A 19,528-nucleotide genomic window follows, 5' to 3' on the forward strand; every position below is an offset into this window, starting at 1 on the left:
ACCACGGTTACTCGGCGATCGATGCCGATCGAGATCGATCTCGAGCGGTTCCTCGACCGACGGTTCGAGCTACCGTTCTTTGATCCGTAATCCGATCGCCAAAGTGTACGCAAAGGACCGAGACAAGTCCGGGCCGTGTTTCGCGTTTCGACGAAACCAACTATCCCCAGAATCGCGACTATCGTTGTTCTCGCTGGAGATTGCGCGCGTCACCGATGCCACGTCGGCATAGTTCGCGTTGTCCATCGAATTATAGCGATTTTCGATTAACGACTCGCCGTCCCGAAATTGCCGAAGGTCCGAAAGCCAGCCAAGCACGCGGAGGTAAATAGCTGCAGAGGTCCGTGGGGACGCGGCCGCCTTGGACCAAGGCTGTGTGCCGATCCATTGTGCGCTCGTGTACGGCCGAATGCATACGTGTACCTCTGGTATTTATGTCAGAGGAGCAGAGACTGACGGTAATTCTGATCGAACGTTTTCCGAGAAAGTATCCTTCGTTCCGATACAGCATTCCTCCCTGTTTCGCCTGCCCACGAATCGATTATTCGTCGTCGAAATCCTCCGACGTTGAACAAATTTATAACCATTCGCATTCTTCGCAAAGTTTTTCAGCCACACTCTGGTCGTTTTCGAGATTATTTTTTTTCATCGTATGTCTCGACGAAGGCATCGACACAACGATGTTCGATGCATTTTACCACACAAGATTCGCCTCGTCTTGGGATAACGTTCCGCGTAAGTCGGCTCGCGGGCACGAGGATGATCAAACTCGTACTCGCGCGATTCCCATAACGAGTCGCGGTGGCTGCGTTTCGCATAAATAAGCCTCCGTTGGTCGAAAGTTGCTCAAGTTGTTCCTACTTTGGCTCGCCAAAGGCATCTGTCGTTCCTCGACCGGCATTTTCCCCTTGGCCCAGCCGGCAGTCGGAATCTTCCTGTGTATGTAGGACAGCTGAAAAGTTCGGACGGGAAAGTTCGCGCTCGTGACGGTAATGCGCGCGGATCCGTGGCCCTCCGTCGACCGAAAAATCGAGAAGCGAAAAGGTCGAAGTCGTTCAGAGACATAAACCACCGTGAATAGGACCGAGCGATCACGAAGCTTTTGCACGATAATTAACCATTTACGTAGGCGTATACGCCCACGAACTTCTTTTGTATAGAATCAAATATCAGCGACTCGTTTGTTAACGATATCGAGATCTGTTTCGGCTCAACGATTTACAACGTAGAATCGCAGCTATTTCAAAAATTTTGCAATCAATTCGAACTTTTCTTCCCGAATCCCGTCAACAGGGAACAAGGTTGTTTCCAATTATTTCGTTTCGTTCCAACGCGATAAAGTTTTCCCGGTCCGAGTAAATTGTTTCAAAGACCCGGTGCGAACACCCCTCTCTGGCTCGTCGATTCGTCGGTATCGCGGCTAAGCATGATTTTAAGTTAGACTTCAAAAGAGTCTCAATGCGACGCGCCTGTAGAACCGTGTGGGTGCTAGTTGGCTCGAAGGGTCGTCTGAGCACTCACGCCACTCGGCGCGCAGACTTTAACGTCTGCGAACCGAAACTCTTGTCCACTGTGCTGCTCCTCCTTCCTTCCCTTGGAAATATTCTTCGGAATTCGATGGTCGTTGTTTCTTTGCTATTTCAGAGATCGCGTTCTCGCGTTTGACGATACCGTGCCCGTCTCGTTACGAATTAAGAGGTTACGACTCGAGCACCGCGATCGTTACGACCTTTGAGAAGTGTTTCGATCAATTATGCGTTTATCGACGACGAATAGTTGCAAAATTCCAAAGTTATCGGCGTCTCGGGAGCCTCGATGTTGAAGATTCTTCTGGACGGCGGTCGACGATACGGATCGAGGAATATTCAACGATCGAAAAATATCCTTCTCGGATAATTCGTCGTGAGCGTCAGGGACGGTAGAATCGTGTTATTGGCGGCGTGGCGAATTATCGGATTGGTTTGAACGAGCGTATCGATCCTGGCTTCCGTGCTCGAGGCAACGAGATGTCAACGTCCATGCCGATGTCTGTGCCGTCGTCGTCGTCGTCGTCGTCGTAGTCGTCGTCGTAGTCGTTGTCGTAGTCGTCGTCGTCGTCGTCGTCCTCCTTCTCGTCGTCGTCATTGTCTGGTCTCGACCGGCGACGCCGTCCGCTGCGTTGACACAGGCTGCGTACATAGGCCCCGTGATAAAGTAATCTGAATTAATTGGCCTCAAATTAATTAATGCAAATCACCGACAACTCGCTCCGAGCCGGCAAACTAATGATCATTTACGTTACGGGCGAACACGCAGCGCCGTGTTCTCGTTTTCCTGGACCACCTCCCTTGGTCGGCCGTTAAAGGAGAGGGTGAGACGGAGTCGAGGGCCATCCCTCCCCACTACCGTCACCACGAGCGTTTCTCTGTTTTTAGGTTCGGGAAAATAGCGCACACGTACGTACGTACGGAATGTTCGGTGGGTGGGCGAAAAGGGTGCTGCTGGCTCGGGGATGAGCGAGGGTGGTGGAAAGGGGTTGAGCTCTTGACATATTGCTACCTAGGCAACTCGACGAAGTGCTCTTCAGGTTCCCCCTGCCTCCACCTATCTTTCCTGCTTCGTTTCTCGCTCTTCTCCTTTCTACCGACCGCCTCCCTCCGTCCTCTGGTTCTTTCTTCTCTTTTTTTTTTTTGCCACCTATACACCCTTTCTCTTTCCTTTACTGTTCGGTGCACTCTCTGTTCCGCGGACGAGCTGGCAGTCTGCAACGAGGTACGGTCGGTGTTACAAGTCCCTCGGAAAAAGAGCTCCTTTTTGTGCACGGCTCTGTCGGTTTCACCGTTCGCGGGGCGAACTCGCGCACGAGCGCGAGTCGTGTCGAGGTTCGCTAACTCGAGGAGTGTCCGCGCACTCCGGGGGTTCGTTTGTTCGTTGCGCTCGTTGCTTTTTTTTCCGGATCTCGGCGTCCCTGATTCCCGTCGTCGTCGTCATCGTCGTCGTCGTCGTCGTCGTCGTCGTCTGTAATCTCGTGATTGAACGGCTGCGAAGCTTCGCGATGAAAGCTCTCGAATCGCGCGAAAACACTCGACGGTCTACAAGTGCTGGATATTTTTAGCGATTTTCTTCGCTCACGGAGCCCCGGTGCGCTTTGTGCGCCGAATTATGTTGTGGCAAGAGAAATAATTGCGTTCCCTCGAAACGAAGATTTGGAAAGCCTTTTACGGAAGGAACGTTCTCTTCGCGAGAATCTATTCACCCGCTAAACTGCGCGAGCAAGAAGGTAAAAATCAATTCTCGTTCGCTGGTTCGCTGTTTAAAAACTGGGACGCTCGGTTTCCTGGGAACGAAATTCCATCGGATTGCTGACTTTGATGTCACAGAGCCTCGACCGTTCTTATCGCGCCTTGCCGCCGATACGCGAAAGAAATTTTCCTGTTTTTTAATTTCCAAAAGTTTACAACCTCTCCTGGAATTTCACCGACGAGGGGGTTTTCTTTTTATCGAAAAGACACACCCTTCTCGTGTCACGGATCTCCCTTTCACCCTCCTGGCACGCGAGCACGAATATCCGAGCGTCAACCTCTGCAGTCGGACGAAAAGTACATTAAAGTATTATTTATGTAACAAGCTCTCGGTCTGTTAAGGCTGTCGTTACAGGTTTTTGCGTAACACGACACCGGCTGCAGGCGTAATTACGTTATTTCGCGCAAAATTCTCGATGCCTTCGCGGAAATCATTGATCACCCGCGCGTCCCGCATTTTTCAGCTGGTATTTATCGTTACGAGCTCGATGCGAATTTAACGTAACAATAACGGGACTCTCGGCGAATGTTCTTCGAAACAGGCCAAAAGAATTCCTATTCGTCCGGTGAATCGTAGCCCGGGTACTCTCTTTTTCGAAAACGTTTCGTAACTCTTCTCTCGTTCGTTTAATCGCGTTTTGGGAAAGAGACGGGTCAAACGTTTCTTTCGAGATGGTTCGGCGATACGTTTTAGATCGTCGCGAGTGTCAAGTTTGCGTCGCTCGTATCGCGTACTGTAAATCCATAGCGCCAATTGTTTTCAAGTTATTGCGCGTACGCTGATCAATTTTTGGAAGAATTCTTGTCGAGAGAGAAATATCTAGCGTGGGTAAAGAACTCGAGTACCGTTGACGATGAAACTTGACCAGCTGTACACGACGACCTTGAGTTCGATCACGTTTCTACTTGCATTAAAAACTATATCGATGTTAAAAGGACGTAGGTAACGGTTCCGGAGCGTGGCTAACAAGTACAAGGACGTAAAAGCGAAATCCTTTCCGTTGGAGTATCGTTGTCCTCGTTTTTCTCCTCGTTGGAGAAATTCCTTAATTCTTCTCTCTCGCGACTCCCATTGCCTTAATTACTTTTCGCCGAGCAAACAGGTCGAACGGTTCTCGCGGACCGGTCGAATCCCATTACCGCGACTACCGTGGTTCTTGATTCGGGTCGCCTAATACGGGCAAACACGTTTTCATTTCCAGCGTCGTTCTCGTCCCGCGGATTAGCGGGAATATTGGCTCGCGGGCCCGGGTTAGATTCATCGAGTAACGATAATGGGCAACGATAATCGTGTAAACTGCGCTGCGTGGACCAGCGTATCGATTCAGCGCGATATTCACGCGCGATCAGGCGGCGTCTCTGGACCCACCGCCGCCGCCGCCACCGCCGCCACCGCCGCCACCGCCACCACCGTCGTCGCCTCCGCCGCCGTTGTCGCCTCTCCCGTAATTGCGTGACATTCCGCGGAAGCTGCTCGCGTCGGGGACAGGGGGAGAAAAAAAAAAAAAGTACTTGGGGACGAACTGCCGTGTTCCACTTATTTCGCGTAAACCCCGAGTGTCCTCGGGTTCGGTCAATTTGACCGAGTTCTGTTTATCGATCAAATAGACCGATTGTCAGCGAGTCCCAACCTCTCGAAGGTCGTCGTATGAACAGACGCGTGGAGAAAAAATATGACAGAGGAGGAGGAGGAGGAATCGGTTGAAAAAAGAGGGAGAAAAAGACGGAACTGTTGAACGAGCGGAGTTTCTATAAATTGGATGATTCGGCTCGTTGAGAGCTCGACGACGCGTTTTAATCCCCGTCGATTTCGCGGGATGTTCAAAAGCATGCTCGTAATTCAACGGCGAAACGAGCCGCGGTGTCCTTGCGCGGCGTTGCTCGCGCCATTATAGTTGGCGCAATAATACGCGTGAATGGGCATGGAAAGTGTTATCGATGGGAACCGGTATGGGCATTGTTTTATGGTTTGCTTCTAAATGGTCCATCCATCACGCTTTATCTTGATGGAGTATTCTGCCGGCCTATTCATCCTTCAAAACGCTCGACTGCCGGTGTGGCCCGCTAATTATTAGCTTTCGTGCATTGTACGCGGTGGTGAATGGTCGCCTCGAAGAATACGCTTTTCGTTCGAGATGCTCGATCTCGGTTTTCCGCTCGGCGAGGCGCGCGCGGTTTTCGTTGGGTTAGGAGGCTCCCGTTGCGTTACGCGCGGCAGGGAGAGCTCGCGATCGTTATTTTCTTCCTCATCGGACGTTTCGTTGGTCGGTGGTTTTTTTTTCGCGGCGCAACGTTCCGGTGTGACCGCGGACGTAGTCGCGTATCCTAGGGCAGCCGGTTATTTTCGTTCGCTGCTACGGCACTGCATCGGCTGCGGGTCCGTTTGATTTAATTTAACGTTACTCGGAGCCGCGCTCGGATTTGCATAAGAATTTACCCCGAGGTGATGGCCCGCCACGGAGCCGGGGACCTCGTTAAAGGAGATTTTACAATTTCTCCCTGGCAGCAAGACCGCCGGAGTTGCCAGTTTCCCGCGAATACTGACGCCGAAAGTACGCCGCGGACGAACTTGTCCGTTGTTCGGCTCGCTGTCCCCTCTGGGCGTCGTGTATTTTTAACACGGTTTCTATCCTCGCAAACCCATTCCGAAAGTATGTCGCTTCGAATACGCCGCGCACGAGCCAGCCGAGCGAGCCCATAGAACGCGTCTTCTTAAGATTCTGTAAATTGAACCTCGCACCTTGCCTTACACGTTTCCAATTAGCATCCTACCTAACTGGACGACTTCCTATAGATAATTTCCTATTAATATCCTCGCTACAAGTGGTGACCCGGATCGATCGGGTCCAGGACTCTTTCCCTCGTTCTCTCTTACCCCCGTTCCGGGTTATAGATTATTTTAGTTACGGAACGATCGAACGTTCCACGGATATTTCGAAATTGCGCCTCGAACGGCATCGAAATATCGAATTACGAGCCTAGTCATCGACCGGGTTACCGAGATTTCCGAGTAAATATCGGACTCTCCGAGATTCGCAAGATCTCCGAGGTTTCGAGACCGATAAAAATGTCGCGAAAGACTCGAAGATCTTTGGGGACTGCAAAGGTCCTCGTCGCTTTTGAGGTCGAAACGTGCAAACGTACAAACGTTGTTAAGGATTTCGCGATATCGCTGCTAAAGTCGTGGAAGACTTCGAGACCCTAAATATTCTCCGTGTCTCCGAAATAGCGGAAATTCTGATCCGAAATCTGAATGCCGTTGGACGATTCCGGGACTCCGAGATCTCGAGATTTCCGAGAGCTCGAAAACTCGGAGAGTCGAAGGTCGCCGAGGCCTCCGAAACCTTTGGATTCCCGGGCTCTCTCGAAAATTCCAATCTCCCGAACATCTCCGAACGTCTAATTGGCCCCGAAGCCTTTGAAATTTTAGAAATTCCAAAGACCTTTCGGTCTTTGCCATCGCAAGATCCTCGATGTTTCCGAATTCTTAAACGTCTGGTAAACTCTCCGAGGTGTCGTAATTTTACGAAGCGTTTTGCTTTCACCACGATTCTCTAGAATAAGACGATCGATTCCCGAAAGTACCGTGCGATCAAAATCGTGGAACTCTCTGTTTGGTTTCAGGTGACATGGGTGTGCATCCTTTGTCGCAAGAAGCAAGAATTCCTGTTGAAAACCGGACAATGGATGACGAAGTCGGACTTCGTCACCGCGGACAACGCGATGTTGCGATGGATGCAGGACATGCAGGTGGGTGGTCCTCCGGGACTCGTGGACCAAACTCAGGATAAAAGACCGAAACTCGAGAGAGCGCACAGCGCGGCTGAGAAGGAGAATTTGCCCTTGTTGCAAAGGAGCGGAAGTCTGCTCAGAAGACAGTACTCTCAGCAAGAGCAAGTACGATTTACTTCATTCATTTAACTGTTCGACCACAGGGACGTTTCCCTGTGGTCATTAATAGCGCTCGTGCACGCACTGTTGCTCTGGATGTACAATAAAAACAATCGCAAAAACACCTCGCTCTCCTGTATGAAACGTATTCGGTCGAAGCAAGGCGATGCCATTGGTACCTCTGTGTCACCGTGTTTCATACTATTTCATTCTCACGTATCCCGATCGCTGTACTTTTGGACAATTCAATGGATATTTAGCAGAGTTGGCGAGAATTCGAATACAAAGAGTACCCAAAAGGGTGGAAAAAAGGAAAGAAACGACGAGAGTTTTCGCTAGAGTAGTAATCGACGCGGCTCGACCGTCCCTCCGGTCGTAAATCCCATCGCCGACCAATTTTGCGATACAGTGAATCGTCCAAAGCTACAACCACCCGAGAGTGCATATTACCACCACGCTGATGAAACAATTACGCAACATTCGCACTGTTTGTACTCACTATTGCAACCCACACGCGACGAAGCAGACCGGGACCTCTCGTACGACAAATGGAAGTTTCTCGTCGCGATTTCAGGTCCCAGTGTGTCGGCTGTCCACGAGCGATAGCGGAGTGGATATGTCCGTTTCGCCTCACTCGAGAGCCCTACCGTCGTCCCACGTAGTGCCATCTCATCAGACGCAGCAACCGGCGAGGCATCCGGACGCTTACGCCGAGGATGATCCGAACCTCTACAGAGGCGAAATCGACACTCTTATGAAACAGCAGAACTACCAGCGACAGCGACCGATCTACCCGGTAAGGAGGACTGGTTCTCGATCGACTCGTTCGATCGAACATCCGACGACGTTAATGTTTCACATACCGCAAGAGAAAGAGAGAGAGAGAGAGAGAGAGGGGGAGAGAGAGAGAGAGAGAGAAAGACTTGGAAATTAAACATTCAACAAGTATGCTCGGTACGAGCTGCGAACGCGTAGGAGCGCCGCTAAGCGATACTCTTGCGTAGGCGGTGCTCGAGAGGCCTCTCGACGAGCAGTTTCCGGAAGATCCGTGAAACGAAGTTATCTGAACGAAAGGGGGATTTTCGATGTCCCCTTTATCCTGGTTCTAACTACTTACCCGATGAACCGACCGTACGATGTATTAGCGATCGAAGAGAAGTCGAATCTTGGTCGCTCGTTCCCAATTTTCCAACGACCGAAATGCGATTACGAACGACCGAAGACACAAACGTAGAATTAATCTTGTAGAATTGTTTTCACGACTCGTGCTGCAATTAGATTTAGCGATCGTACGCTTAACATCACCATTATCATTTATCGAATCAGCTCGTTCCAATCGAATCATCAGTTAGGGTAAGAGAATCCTGCACATTTGTCGCGGCATCTCTCGCACTAACTACCAGAGCAATCGTTCGCTGCAGTCAAATCGAACGTCTACGAGTCTAAGACACGGCTCTGCTGAGGAATCTTATCGAGACGAGTCCACTGGCAGGCCTCGTAAAACGAAACGCGCGTACGAATCTACTTTTTTCTTGTTCGACTTGTTACCGTTTGCTCTACTCCTTTCCAGCCGCCAAACAACCGATACACGTATCGTGCGAAACGATCCACGAAAACGACTCGGAATCTTCCGCTCGGTGGCTATCGGTATCGTTTCTCTGCTTTCTCTCTGTGGAACCTAGACTCCGTGTCGGTTTACAGGATCAGAATACGGATTTCGCAATGACATATGGTCAACCGATGGTAGAAGCCGGCCCACCTCGACCCGTAGTGCATCCTCCTCAGCAACATTCGGTGCATCAAATGCAGAGCGCGCGTCCCCCACAACCCGTGGGTGGACAGGGCGCTCTTCAACCTCAAAGGAGTTTCAGCAGCAGCGAGGAAGAACGAAGCACACCTGAGTGTGCTAGCGACGAGCCTGACGAGTCAGAGAAGGGTGAGTCCACGTTCGATCTTTATTTCGTTTTAAACTCGCGTAGACCGTCGTTGGTCATCGAACGGCCGAATTTATCTCGAGTTCGAGAATATCGGTTGAGCTTAATTATCTGACCTTGAGATACGCGACCAGTCAACGCGACCGCGTATCAATCGTCTTCGCGTCGGTTCTACCTCACGGCTCTTCTTTTCGAAGCTCTCCCGAACGTTATTTATACATGTAAGTATGTTTTTCACTTATGCAAACCCGTAGACAATTTCAACGACGCGTTTCGCGCAAGTTTGCCCGTGAACGTACCGATTTAATTATTTTTTGTTCCGGTCTAGATTTGAAAAAGGTAATGCCACGAATAAGATCCGCGTTGCGATTAACAATTGGATAAATGTTTTGGACGAATACCGAGTACGACGGTATCGGGTGGGGGGTGGGAGTGACATTTCGGTTTGAGTTAGAAAACGGGCAAAGCGTTTTTTATTCCTTTTTCGGATCCCCTGAGAATTGCTTTCGCGTTACTCGTGGTAACGGGTTGCGATAGACGAGGGGCCCGTATTCGATAAATTTAACGAAAATTCCTTACAAAACCGCTCGAGACTCTCCTCGAAACGTACAAGCGACTCGTCGCAGCGGTAAAATCTTTACGAACCGAATCGATTTGCTCAAAGACGGGAAAGGTTCGGCAAAAAGCTCAAGTGGGACATTCTTTTCGATATTTTCGGTTAAATGCCTTTCTGGATAGTCGAGAGCCAAATTTGTACGCACGTATGCACGTACGTAAGTAAATTAACGAGTGCGTTAGAAAACGCATCGCCGACAACGAAGAAACCTCGTATTTTATTATAAGCGAACGTAACGTCAGTGGTGAATTCGGCACACCGAAACCGTAAAGAGGTTCGTACGACTCTGGGTCCGTTTCGACCCTGTCGTAGCCAAGGAAATCGTCGTAGAGTGGTCCGACTTGTTTCGAAGATCGCGAAATACGCGAGGAAATAAAGTTGGACGCAGCGAGTCCGATGTTGTAGATCCATTAATTAAGGGGCGTTCGATCTCGCGTATCAGGGGCGCGTTTCGGTTTACTTGGTTTGGTACGGTTTGGTGGTTGATCGCCACTGACGGCAATATTGCCCGTTACTCTTTCGAAATGTCACGTCCCCGCGAGGGCAAGTGGTACGATTCAACAGCGACGCGGTTAAACGCGATATCCACCGTCGAGTAACCGTGGCAGAGGCTGCTGCGGAGGATCGGCGGCCGAGACGGAGACGTTAGGTCGAGCTGCTCGGGAGGGTCAGCTCTGCCCTTGAAACTCGCTGTACGAGAAGAGCGCAGGCTTTCCGTGTCAGCGGATAATTGGTTTACGGAGAACGTGTGCACCTGTATCGCGATATTTACAGGCGAGCCGACGAAGGAAAGTGTAATCGACCGATACGATGCTCGTGCAGTGTTGAAAAGTTCGCGCGTCGCCGCGTACGCGTGTTAACAAAGCGATTAACGCTCCAACCGTTCCGAGGAGGAGAGCTCGTTCGTTCCAACCGGGCGTAAGACCGGTGGTACGGTTTCGGACGGCGACAAACGTAATTCGAGAATTTACGAGCTCTTTGCCGGGGAAAGCGAGGAAAGACGCCTGGAACGGTGTCATCCGGCGAAACGGTGGCGAAAATGGACCCGACGCCGCGACGCTTTTCCGGTTAGGTCGGGCAAAGCGGGAGCGGGAAGGGTGTCCGCGCGAGCCAAGTATTTGAAATAGGAAAGTAGGTCTACCCTGCGCAGCCAGATCGGGCCGAATGGAGTGGCAGATGAAAAGCGATACTGCATTATCGCGAAGGCGCCGGCGCCGGCGCGCGGGGAGGCGTAGCCGGGTTTATCCCTCGGCTAATGAGTAAATTTAGGTTACCGACGTTGGATCCCGTCGTTCTGCCCCTGTGTTCCCCCGTGTTCCCTCGGTGTTCACGGGACCACTCGACACCGTCGCTCGTCGCTCGTCGCTTTTGCGCGACGCGTTCGAGCCGATTTCAGAACGGCTCGGGAACGGATACACGACCGTACGTAAATACATATGCACGCGCTTCGATCACAGTTGATTAGTTCCGAGATCGGCGAACTGTGAACCGACTCATCGAGGTGCGCATCATCGGGCGAGAAGCTCGCGCGGAATAGGAACCTCCCCCTGGTATCCGTCTCTCTCCGTCCGTATTTACTCTCTTTCCCCCGATACTTTTTCACCGGGCGATATTCAGTTTTTTCGCTCCGGATCGACGACGCAAGGACAGAAATAGCTTCACCGGATACTTTTTTCTAATTCCGAGCGAGTCTTGTCGTCGATGTCCGATTCGTGTTTCGGACGCGACGCGTTTCGACGATTCGTCTTAAATTCTTTCGAGTCACGGAGGCGAGCTCGTCTTTTTTTTCGTCCACGGGGGAAAGTATCGGCCGGGAAATCCCTGCTGGTGGAGTCTTCTTCAAATTTCTTCGATCCTCTCGGCGAGTATCGACTCGCGCAGAGACGCGTGGACTCCCGATCGGCATTCCAACCATCCTCGCGGCCGTTAAATCCTCGATCGAATCCCCTCGATCGTGTATCGCGGCATATCGCAGGGTATCCTGCGGGAATTCTCGGGCTCTGCCCTCCCGGTCTCGTCGTTGCATCGATCCTTGGTATCCTCGCGCTGCTCTCCCTCGCTACCCGTGTACCTACCCCTTGCCACTCTACCCCTTTCCGGCTCTATGTTTCTCGTTCGCACCCTCGTGCCCACCCGTGTACTTTTCTTTCCTTTTCTCTCGACTCTTGGGTTTTTCATTTCCATTTCCGTTCTTCGTTGCTGGTTGGCGCAGTCTCTTCCGGTTCGCTACGATACTCTTCCCTCGCTCTCTTCGGTCGTTTCTTTGTCCACGCGGCTTGGCCCACTTCCGTATCTGCCGAAGGTTCTATTCCTTTTTCGGCTTTCTTTTATCCATTTTACGACACCTCTCTATCCGTGTCGGTGTTCTTTTCGTTCCTCCGGTTTAACGCTTCCGTATCCAGCCATCTTCTCCGGGCTCTCTTGCACTCGCGCCGAACGGTATCCATTGTCGTCGACTGTTTAGCCAGGGATCCAGGAAACTCGAGGAGAGTTCCCTTTTATTCGCGAGCTAGGATCGCGACGATCGCGGTCCTACTTCTCCGAGGGAAAATGGGAACCGACGTTTGTACGCGGTTAATCGCTCCCTTTAATCCTCCGTATCTGTGTTCGCGTATCTTCCGACGCGGCGACGTTCCTTTGGTATTATCTTCGCATTTTCCGCTTTCTACTTTGCTCGACGTCCTTCGTTCCGCCAATCCTCCCTTCTTTCTCTCTCTCTCTCTCTCTCTGTGGTTCTCCTTTTACCACCCTTCCCGATCCTCCCGCTCGTAACGCCCACACGGCCGACGTGACGTCACGCGATCAACACGTGGGCGAGCTCAAACATCTGCCCCTTTGCTATTTCTGGGCCGGTTTCCGTGGCAAAGCAGAAAAGCAGAAAGTACCGGCGGCTAAAACCGGCGTCTCTCTTTTTTCGAGACTTTCCGACAGGGCGGCTCAGTCTTTGCAGAAACGCGCTCGCTCGTGCGTCACGCACACGGACGATTTAACCCTTCGATGGATCCTCCTCGGTAACCGTGTTTACGGTGCTCGTCGCTCGGTGTTTGGAATCGATTGTACTCGGCTGCTGGGGCTAGAAAATTCGAGGCAGCGGACTTTGGACGAACGTAACGTAACGCAACGTCGCGTCTTGGTCTTCTTCGTAATTACGGAAATTACGCGTTTCCGTCTTCTCGACGCGTTTCGAATCCGTTTCGTTCTCGTATCCGCTACGCGGCGTTGTGGAACAAAGTATCGCGTATCAGCGCCGCGTATTTTAGAATCCAGCGTTCGTTATTAACGGGAGTCCCTTAGCGCCGGAATCGTGACTTTTCCTCCTCGGTACTGTGCCACGGCGATTCGTTGAAATTATGATGAAGAGGTCGAGGTTCAAAGATCAGTCGGACAGCGCTTCCTAAATGTTGCACGAGGAGTTTTATCGGAGCGGCAACTCCTGGGAATTGCGCGCGACGATAGCGCTAAACGATTGTGGATCGATGCGGTTGATTCGTGGACGAGCGGAGAGACGGTCGAATATCGTAGAAGGTGGTGATCTCGGAAAGGAGTGTTTTCGATGTAATTTTCCCGGCTGCACTCGGAAGTCACCGATCGACATCGGGGAGAATAATTTTCTCGAGCGTCTCGAGTTCGACCTCAACGAGGTCGGATTAAAGGCTTACGAAACACGTACGGAGTTAGGAACGGCCGTATCCTGGAACCGCGGCTGCATAATCGGACGCGTTGCCGGTTCGCCCGTACACCTGCTCCCTGCATTCACGGACATAGCTCGCACACAAGCTCGCGAAACGTTTCGAGATCGTGCGCTAGCGTACGCTCGCGCCGGCAGTAGTGCAGCTATGCGTTTGGTGCATACGCGGTGATGCGGATAGTCGGGCCAGCCGCTATGCGGAGATCGCGCTTATTAGAGACGTTGTCGACGCGCATCGCGTTTCGGATACCGTCTCCTTTTCTCCGAAACGGCGATTGTTACTCCGACCGTCGACGCAACGGTTCGCCCGACGAATTGTTTTCTCCGTTCGAAAATGCGCGTGGCGAACCGAAAATTGACTTTTCCGATCGTGGGATACGAATTTCGGATGAAGACGATTGGCACGGTACTCGTTCCCGCGCTACTCTCGCTGTCCAGGTTTTCGAATCGATTCGGGCTCTCTACCCGGAATCGGGCGATCGATCGTTTCGAGGAGATCGATCGGTGGGTAAATCTGCAGAGCATCGTTCGGTCGATCGCACGTTTCGTCGCCGGTATCGAAGCGATCTTGGCGCGTGACAAGGAGAAGAAAGGAAAGAACGCGAGCCGCGAGCCGCGAGTCGCGTTCGAGCGAACTTTTACTCGGCAAAAAGGATCGAGCGCGGCGATCAGCGACGAGCGGTCGCGAGATAAACGCGACCGGCTCGGTCGAACGGCGTTGTTGCTCCCATTCGTAGATGCACACGATACAATTAGCGACTAGAGACAATTAGTTTGTAGAAGTTACGAGAGGTAAGTCCGTTACGCGCGCTCGCAGCCTGCGACGTCCCCTTAACGAGAGGATATCCAGAGAGGCGGGGAGCTGCGACGTCCACCGGATCCCAGGCAGACGAGGAGAAGGGAGGCGAAGGATAAATCGTCACGGCCACGCTTTGGCCTCTCATCGAGCCCGCTGCCTCCGCCTTTGATCACCTCTCCTTTGACGGTTCCCGTCCGGCTCAAGACTTTCCCCCCGCCACCTCCCCGTTTTTCTGTTCAGGCTAAAATGGTATTAAACAGATTTTTAATTCGTTTTCAGGAGCGACGCGCGTTCACGGAGAGCGTCCCCGATACCTTAAAACCCCACCTCCGTTCTCCTCTGTCTCCTTGACGTCACGACGCATCTCTCCCCGACACAGAAAACTCCGCGTCCTTCGATGTACTCGATAAGCCGGCGTTACGGGGCACGATATCGTCGGGATCGTGCGTCCACGATACCACGGCTGCTCTTTAAAGCGACCGGGTGTCCGATCGAAAAAAATCCGTAACGTTCGTAGGAACCGGAGTATCAACGCCGATATCGTTCCGTGGACCGTGGCGACTCGATCTCGAGGTTTCTGTGTCTCGACTGTAACCCCTCGTTCGTCTCGTTCGTCTCGTTCGTCTCGTTCGTCGTCGAAGCAAATAATTCGATCGCGCGACGCGTAAACCGAGAGTTTGGCGAACGTTCGATATCTAGCCGCGACTACCGTTCTCCGGGCTACCGGCTACGTTGGTACATCGGTCTCGTAAATTCAGCGATTTTTCGACGCGGTGGGTGGGTTGCGAACCGGATACGTCGAGGTTGCCGGAGTCGAGGCTGCTGGGGTACGGGGCGACGAACGGGGTAAAATCCCGGAGTGATTTATACGCGGTAAGTCGGTGTCATCTAACTTTTAAATTAAGACTCCGTGCCGCCTCCGTGCACCGACCGAGTCCGCTGCCAGTTACCGACTCTAACCGCTCGCTACTACCTCGCGCGTAACCTTCTATTTATTACGGGAGCGAGCATCGTTTACCGGAAAATACCACGTTTACGGGATCGGATAGCCGCGGATGCGTAACTATCCCGCCTACCTTGAACGCGCTTTGAACACCCTTTGAATCTCGCTCCGGCGGGCTCGTTCGACGGTACGAACGTTTCTTCGCTCGTAACACTTTGTAGCGACGTCCGGGGCTGATTATGCAAAGGATTCTCGTCTTTCGCGCGGAATACCGATTATCGTCGCGCTTTAATCTCCGAACGTGCTCAGCCCCGTCCGTCGCACCGCACCGCACCGCACCGCACCGCATCGCACCGCACCGCACCGCACCGCACCGCACCGCACCGCACCGCACCGCACCGCACCGCACCGCACCGCACCGCACCGCACCGCACCGCATCGTACCACACCGCACCGCACCACACCGCACCGCACCGCACCGCACTGCATCGAACCACACCGCACCGCACCACACTGCACCGCACCGCACCGCACAGCACCGCACAGCACCACACCGCACCGTACCGTACCGTACCGTACCGTACCGCACCGCACCGCACCGCACCGCACCGCACCGCACCGCACCGCACCGCACCGCACCGCACCGTATCGTACCGCACCGCACCGCACCGCACCGCACCGCATCGCACAGCACCACACCGCACCGCACCGCACCGCACCGCACCGCACCGCACAGTACCACACCGCACCGCACCGCACCGCACCGCACCGTACCACACCACATCGCACCGTACCGCACCACATCGCACCGCACCGCACCGCACCGCACCGCACCGCACCGCACAACACCACACCGCACAGCATCACACCGCACCGCATCACACCGCACCGCACCGCATCGCATCGCATCGCACCGCGTCGTTAAACGGGACGCGTTTCGGAGAGACGAAAAGTAATAATTCGAAGGTACGCAGCTCGAAACAATTTAGAAGTCTGTTCTCGGTCGGGCGTTAAAGGAACCAATGGTTTACGAAAAGCACCGACAACGAACGAGCTATTTCCGAAACGGTGTCCACGCCACGCGAACACGAAATTTCGAGCCACTGGAACAACGAAAATGAAACCAATTTCGTACTATTCGCTCGCCACGATCCATCTTTCCGCGTTACGCCAACATTCGTCCGACACGGTGTAAAAATATTACAAACGAGTTTCGCGAACATTGCCCGTAAATTTGTTTCTCGAACCGAATTCGGTAGGCGCGCGGCCGCGTAACGTTCGACAGCGAAGAGAGAATTCGAGCTACGTTACTCGTTGTACCGCGAGGTCTCGTTTCGTACGCGACTCTACGATGGAACGCGTGCCATCGACGCGCGCGCGCGACGAACACGGAAGCGTCCTTCCGCGCGCGAAATTTGCCAAATTTTCGACGCGTCGTCGTACGCCTTATTTGCAACAGCGTGCTCGACGAACGAGACGGCCCTTACCCCCTTCCCGACGATACTCCTCCTGAAAAGAATCAACCTTGATCGAATTCTCGAGCCGGGGCGGAATCGTTACGAAACGACGACTTACTTCTTGCGCGTAGTGAGAACACCAGACACTGCCTGCAATATTGCGATTACCATTAGTACAGTGTTCGATTGTTATACATAGTGCAGTTTTCCATAGCAGTGACCATTTTCTTTTCTACACCCCACCCAACCCCTCTGTTTGCATCGAACCGAGCGTAGCATATAGATGATCCCAGTGTTACGAACGATATACCCGTTGTGACCCAAGTAGCGGAACTTTTATCGAGAGATTCCTTCTCTCGCGGACACGCGTTTATATGTTCGATACTCGCGTGGAGAATTTTAGATCCATCGCGCGCTCGAAACCGTACACGAATCGTGCACGAGGCATTTCAAGCGGTCTTATCGTATTCTGTTTTTAACTCTAGCGATAAGCGACGCCGTGCATATCGTGGAACATGTGTGACTTAAAGAGAGATCGCCTTTTAGGGGAAAAACCGCCGTCCATGGTGGTGACTTCCAGGAGCTCGAGGGAGAAGCCCGGGGACAGAATGAATCGTCAATTTCTCGCGGTACCTACTAATTTTCTCAAATGCAAATAAGGCAGTTCGTTTTCCGCTATCTATCTATATACATATATACATACGTACGTATGTATGTATATATATATATATATATATATATATATATATATATGTGTGTGTGTGTGTGTATATATATATGTATGTGTCTGCGCGTGTATATATACATATACGTATATATGTACGTATGTATATACATATGTATGCGTATACACGTATGTATATACATATATACGAACCGATCGCATACATATATATATCTACCTAAATATATATTATATGTAAATCTCTGCGTATGCGTGTGCATGTGTGTGTACGTCATCTGCCGACCGGTCGCGGATGTACCGTATCGGAGACAGAAAAAGACCGTACCGTGTTTTCCGAAAATCCGAAACGGATTTTTTGGAAGTCGATTCGACGTCGGACTTTTTTCGTTGGCCTAACGACGTCCCGAAAACGAGCGAACGATTGGGAAAGGGACACGTGTGCGGCCACGCGTACCATTCGGTGGTAATTTTCGACGAAACGTCCGCCCTTCTTTGCGTATCTCTCGAAACGTTTTCAATTTCCCGCGTTTTCCCACCGCTGTCGGAATGTCCGTGGTTCGCGATCGACTTAAGCGGGAAAGACTCGGATAGAATCGACCATTGACGAACGATCGAAATTTCGCGTCTTCTCCACGCGTCTTCGGCGCAAGATTCTCGATCCGTGAACGATTCCTTTCGTCGGATACCTCGATCGCAAGATGCGATCGGTCGGCAGAGCTGTAACAGATTTTATTTGTTCTACTTTGGACGGCTACGAATCGTGCACAGGTATACTATATCGTTTACACCTCACTCACGCCACGTACACGTATCGCTCACCAGATACTCCCGACATTCTCACATTCCGTTGCCTCGATGTTCGTCTGGAAGACGAGTAACGTCCCCGGTGGAGGCTTCCCGGCGCGCGGTGCGCGGCCCCCAGCCCCCGGCCCCCGGCCCCCGGCCCACGGTCCCCGATCCGGTACCCCGGAAACTTCGAACCCCCGTGATCCACGAATTCTTGCACGCTTGCGTTTCGCGAGTTGCGAGATTCCGGCGATCGATATCACGCCGAGGAATTTATTTCCCGGTCAGCTCCCAGTCGTGCTCCGTTTTTCTTCGAACAGGCGCGAAATCGCAAAATCTTCCGTACCGACTCGACCCTCGAAGTAGCTCGGAGCGACGAGTTCCGAGATCGGGAATCTCGATGGTTGTCCTTCGAAAGGTGGCATCGCTATTGTGCACGCACACATTACGTACACACACGTACAACACACAGGCACACGCGCGCGCTCGCGTTCGCGCTCGCGCGCACACGCACACACGTGTACACACACACAGGCACACGCACACACACATACAGACACACAGGCCCTGCACATCGAAGCGCGTGTACCGGTGGTACAGGGTTCCGGGAGCCGTCCAGACTCGACTCGCACGGCTCCCGGTTCGCTGGTGCACCGTTTCTCACACATTTCCCCGAGGGGCAAGCCTGCACCGCTGTCTTAGCCCGTTTTTCACCGGTGTACCGTAATTCGGTGAGAGCGCGTACATTCAGGGACAGCGAGCTTGGAGAGAGATACATCAGGGGGCGGTAGGAATCGATTGGCGGGAGACGAAACGGTGTTATCGTAGGGCGTGGACCGTTTTCAAATCGGGTGTACGTATTTTTCGGGCGAGGCTCGCGTTAACCCGCTCGAAGACACGAAAGCGTGCTAGTATCCGAGAAAAAAAAAAAAGAAAAAAAGAAATGGAAGGAAAACTAGATCGTAGACGGTAGCGTTAAGAATGGCCACGGTTTAGATCGATAGCCCGATAGCCGAGAACGGAGGAAACGAAACGTTTTGGATCTACTGTAGGGAAGGGGTACTACCACCATACGGGAGGTCCGATGTCAATGTCCGGCGGTGAACACAATGGTAGGCAGAACGGACCCCAGAACGGGCATCGCAACACGGGCGCGATGACCATCGAATATAACGGTCATCATCCACCGCGAGAGCCGCGAAAAGAGGAGAGCACTCTCGTCAGACGGAGCTTCCGAAGGTGCGGCGACGAGTGGCGCGGCGACAGTAGGAGGTGCGTGTGCAAAGTTGGCGATCGTGCGTCGTTTTGTCGTCGTCGTCCTCCATTGGTTCTTACTTTCAATTATTTTCGTTTCGTGGTTGCGTCGGTGGTCCCGGGATTCTCGGCGACGGTCGCTACCCGAGAGTAAGGTTCTCGCGTTCTCGCGTCTCTTTCGTTCGAGCGGCGAC

The 19,528-nt window shown here is 52.5% G+C and overlaps 1 protein-coding gene across 15 annotated transcripts in view; it reads left to right on the forward strand.

Annotated features, from left to right (window-relative positions):
* Window positions 1–19,528, forward strand: part of Rim (Rab3 interacting molecule) — a 64,420-nt gene that overhangs the window by 10,775 nt on the left and 34,117 nt on the right. For 10 of the 15 annotated variants that reach the window (XR_012993790.1, XR_012993779.1, XR_012993787.1 and 7 more), the window contains exons 3-6: window positions 6,906–7,178; window positions 7,747–7,968; window positions 8,874–9,108; window positions 19,133–19,352. Coding sequence is in view for 3 of the 15 variants with exons in the window: in XM_076324461.1 (XP_076180576.1) it covers window positions 6,906–7,178; window positions 7,747–7,968; window positions 8,874–9,108; window positions 19,133–19,352 (950 nt within the window). In the remaining 12 variants the exon portion in view is untranslated. Of the gene's footprint in view, window positions 1–3,216; window positions 3,260–6,905; window positions 7,179–7,746; window positions 7,969–8,873; window positions 9,109–17,155; window positions 17,239–19,132; window positions 19,353–19,528 lie in introns of those variants that run through there. The other 5 variants (XR_012993799.1, XR_012993796.1, XR_012993784.1 and 2 more) reach the window with 5 other exon arrangements.

The sequence above is a fragment of the Ptiloglossa arizonensis genome, chromosome 1 (genome assembly GCF_051014685.1).
Source record: "Ptiloglossa arizonensis isolate GNS036 chromosome 1, iyPtiAriz1_principal, whole genome shotgun sequence".
Taxonomy (NCBI): Eukaryota; Metazoa; Arthropoda; class Insecta; order Hymenoptera; family Colletidae; genus Ptiloglossa; species Ptiloglossa arizonensis.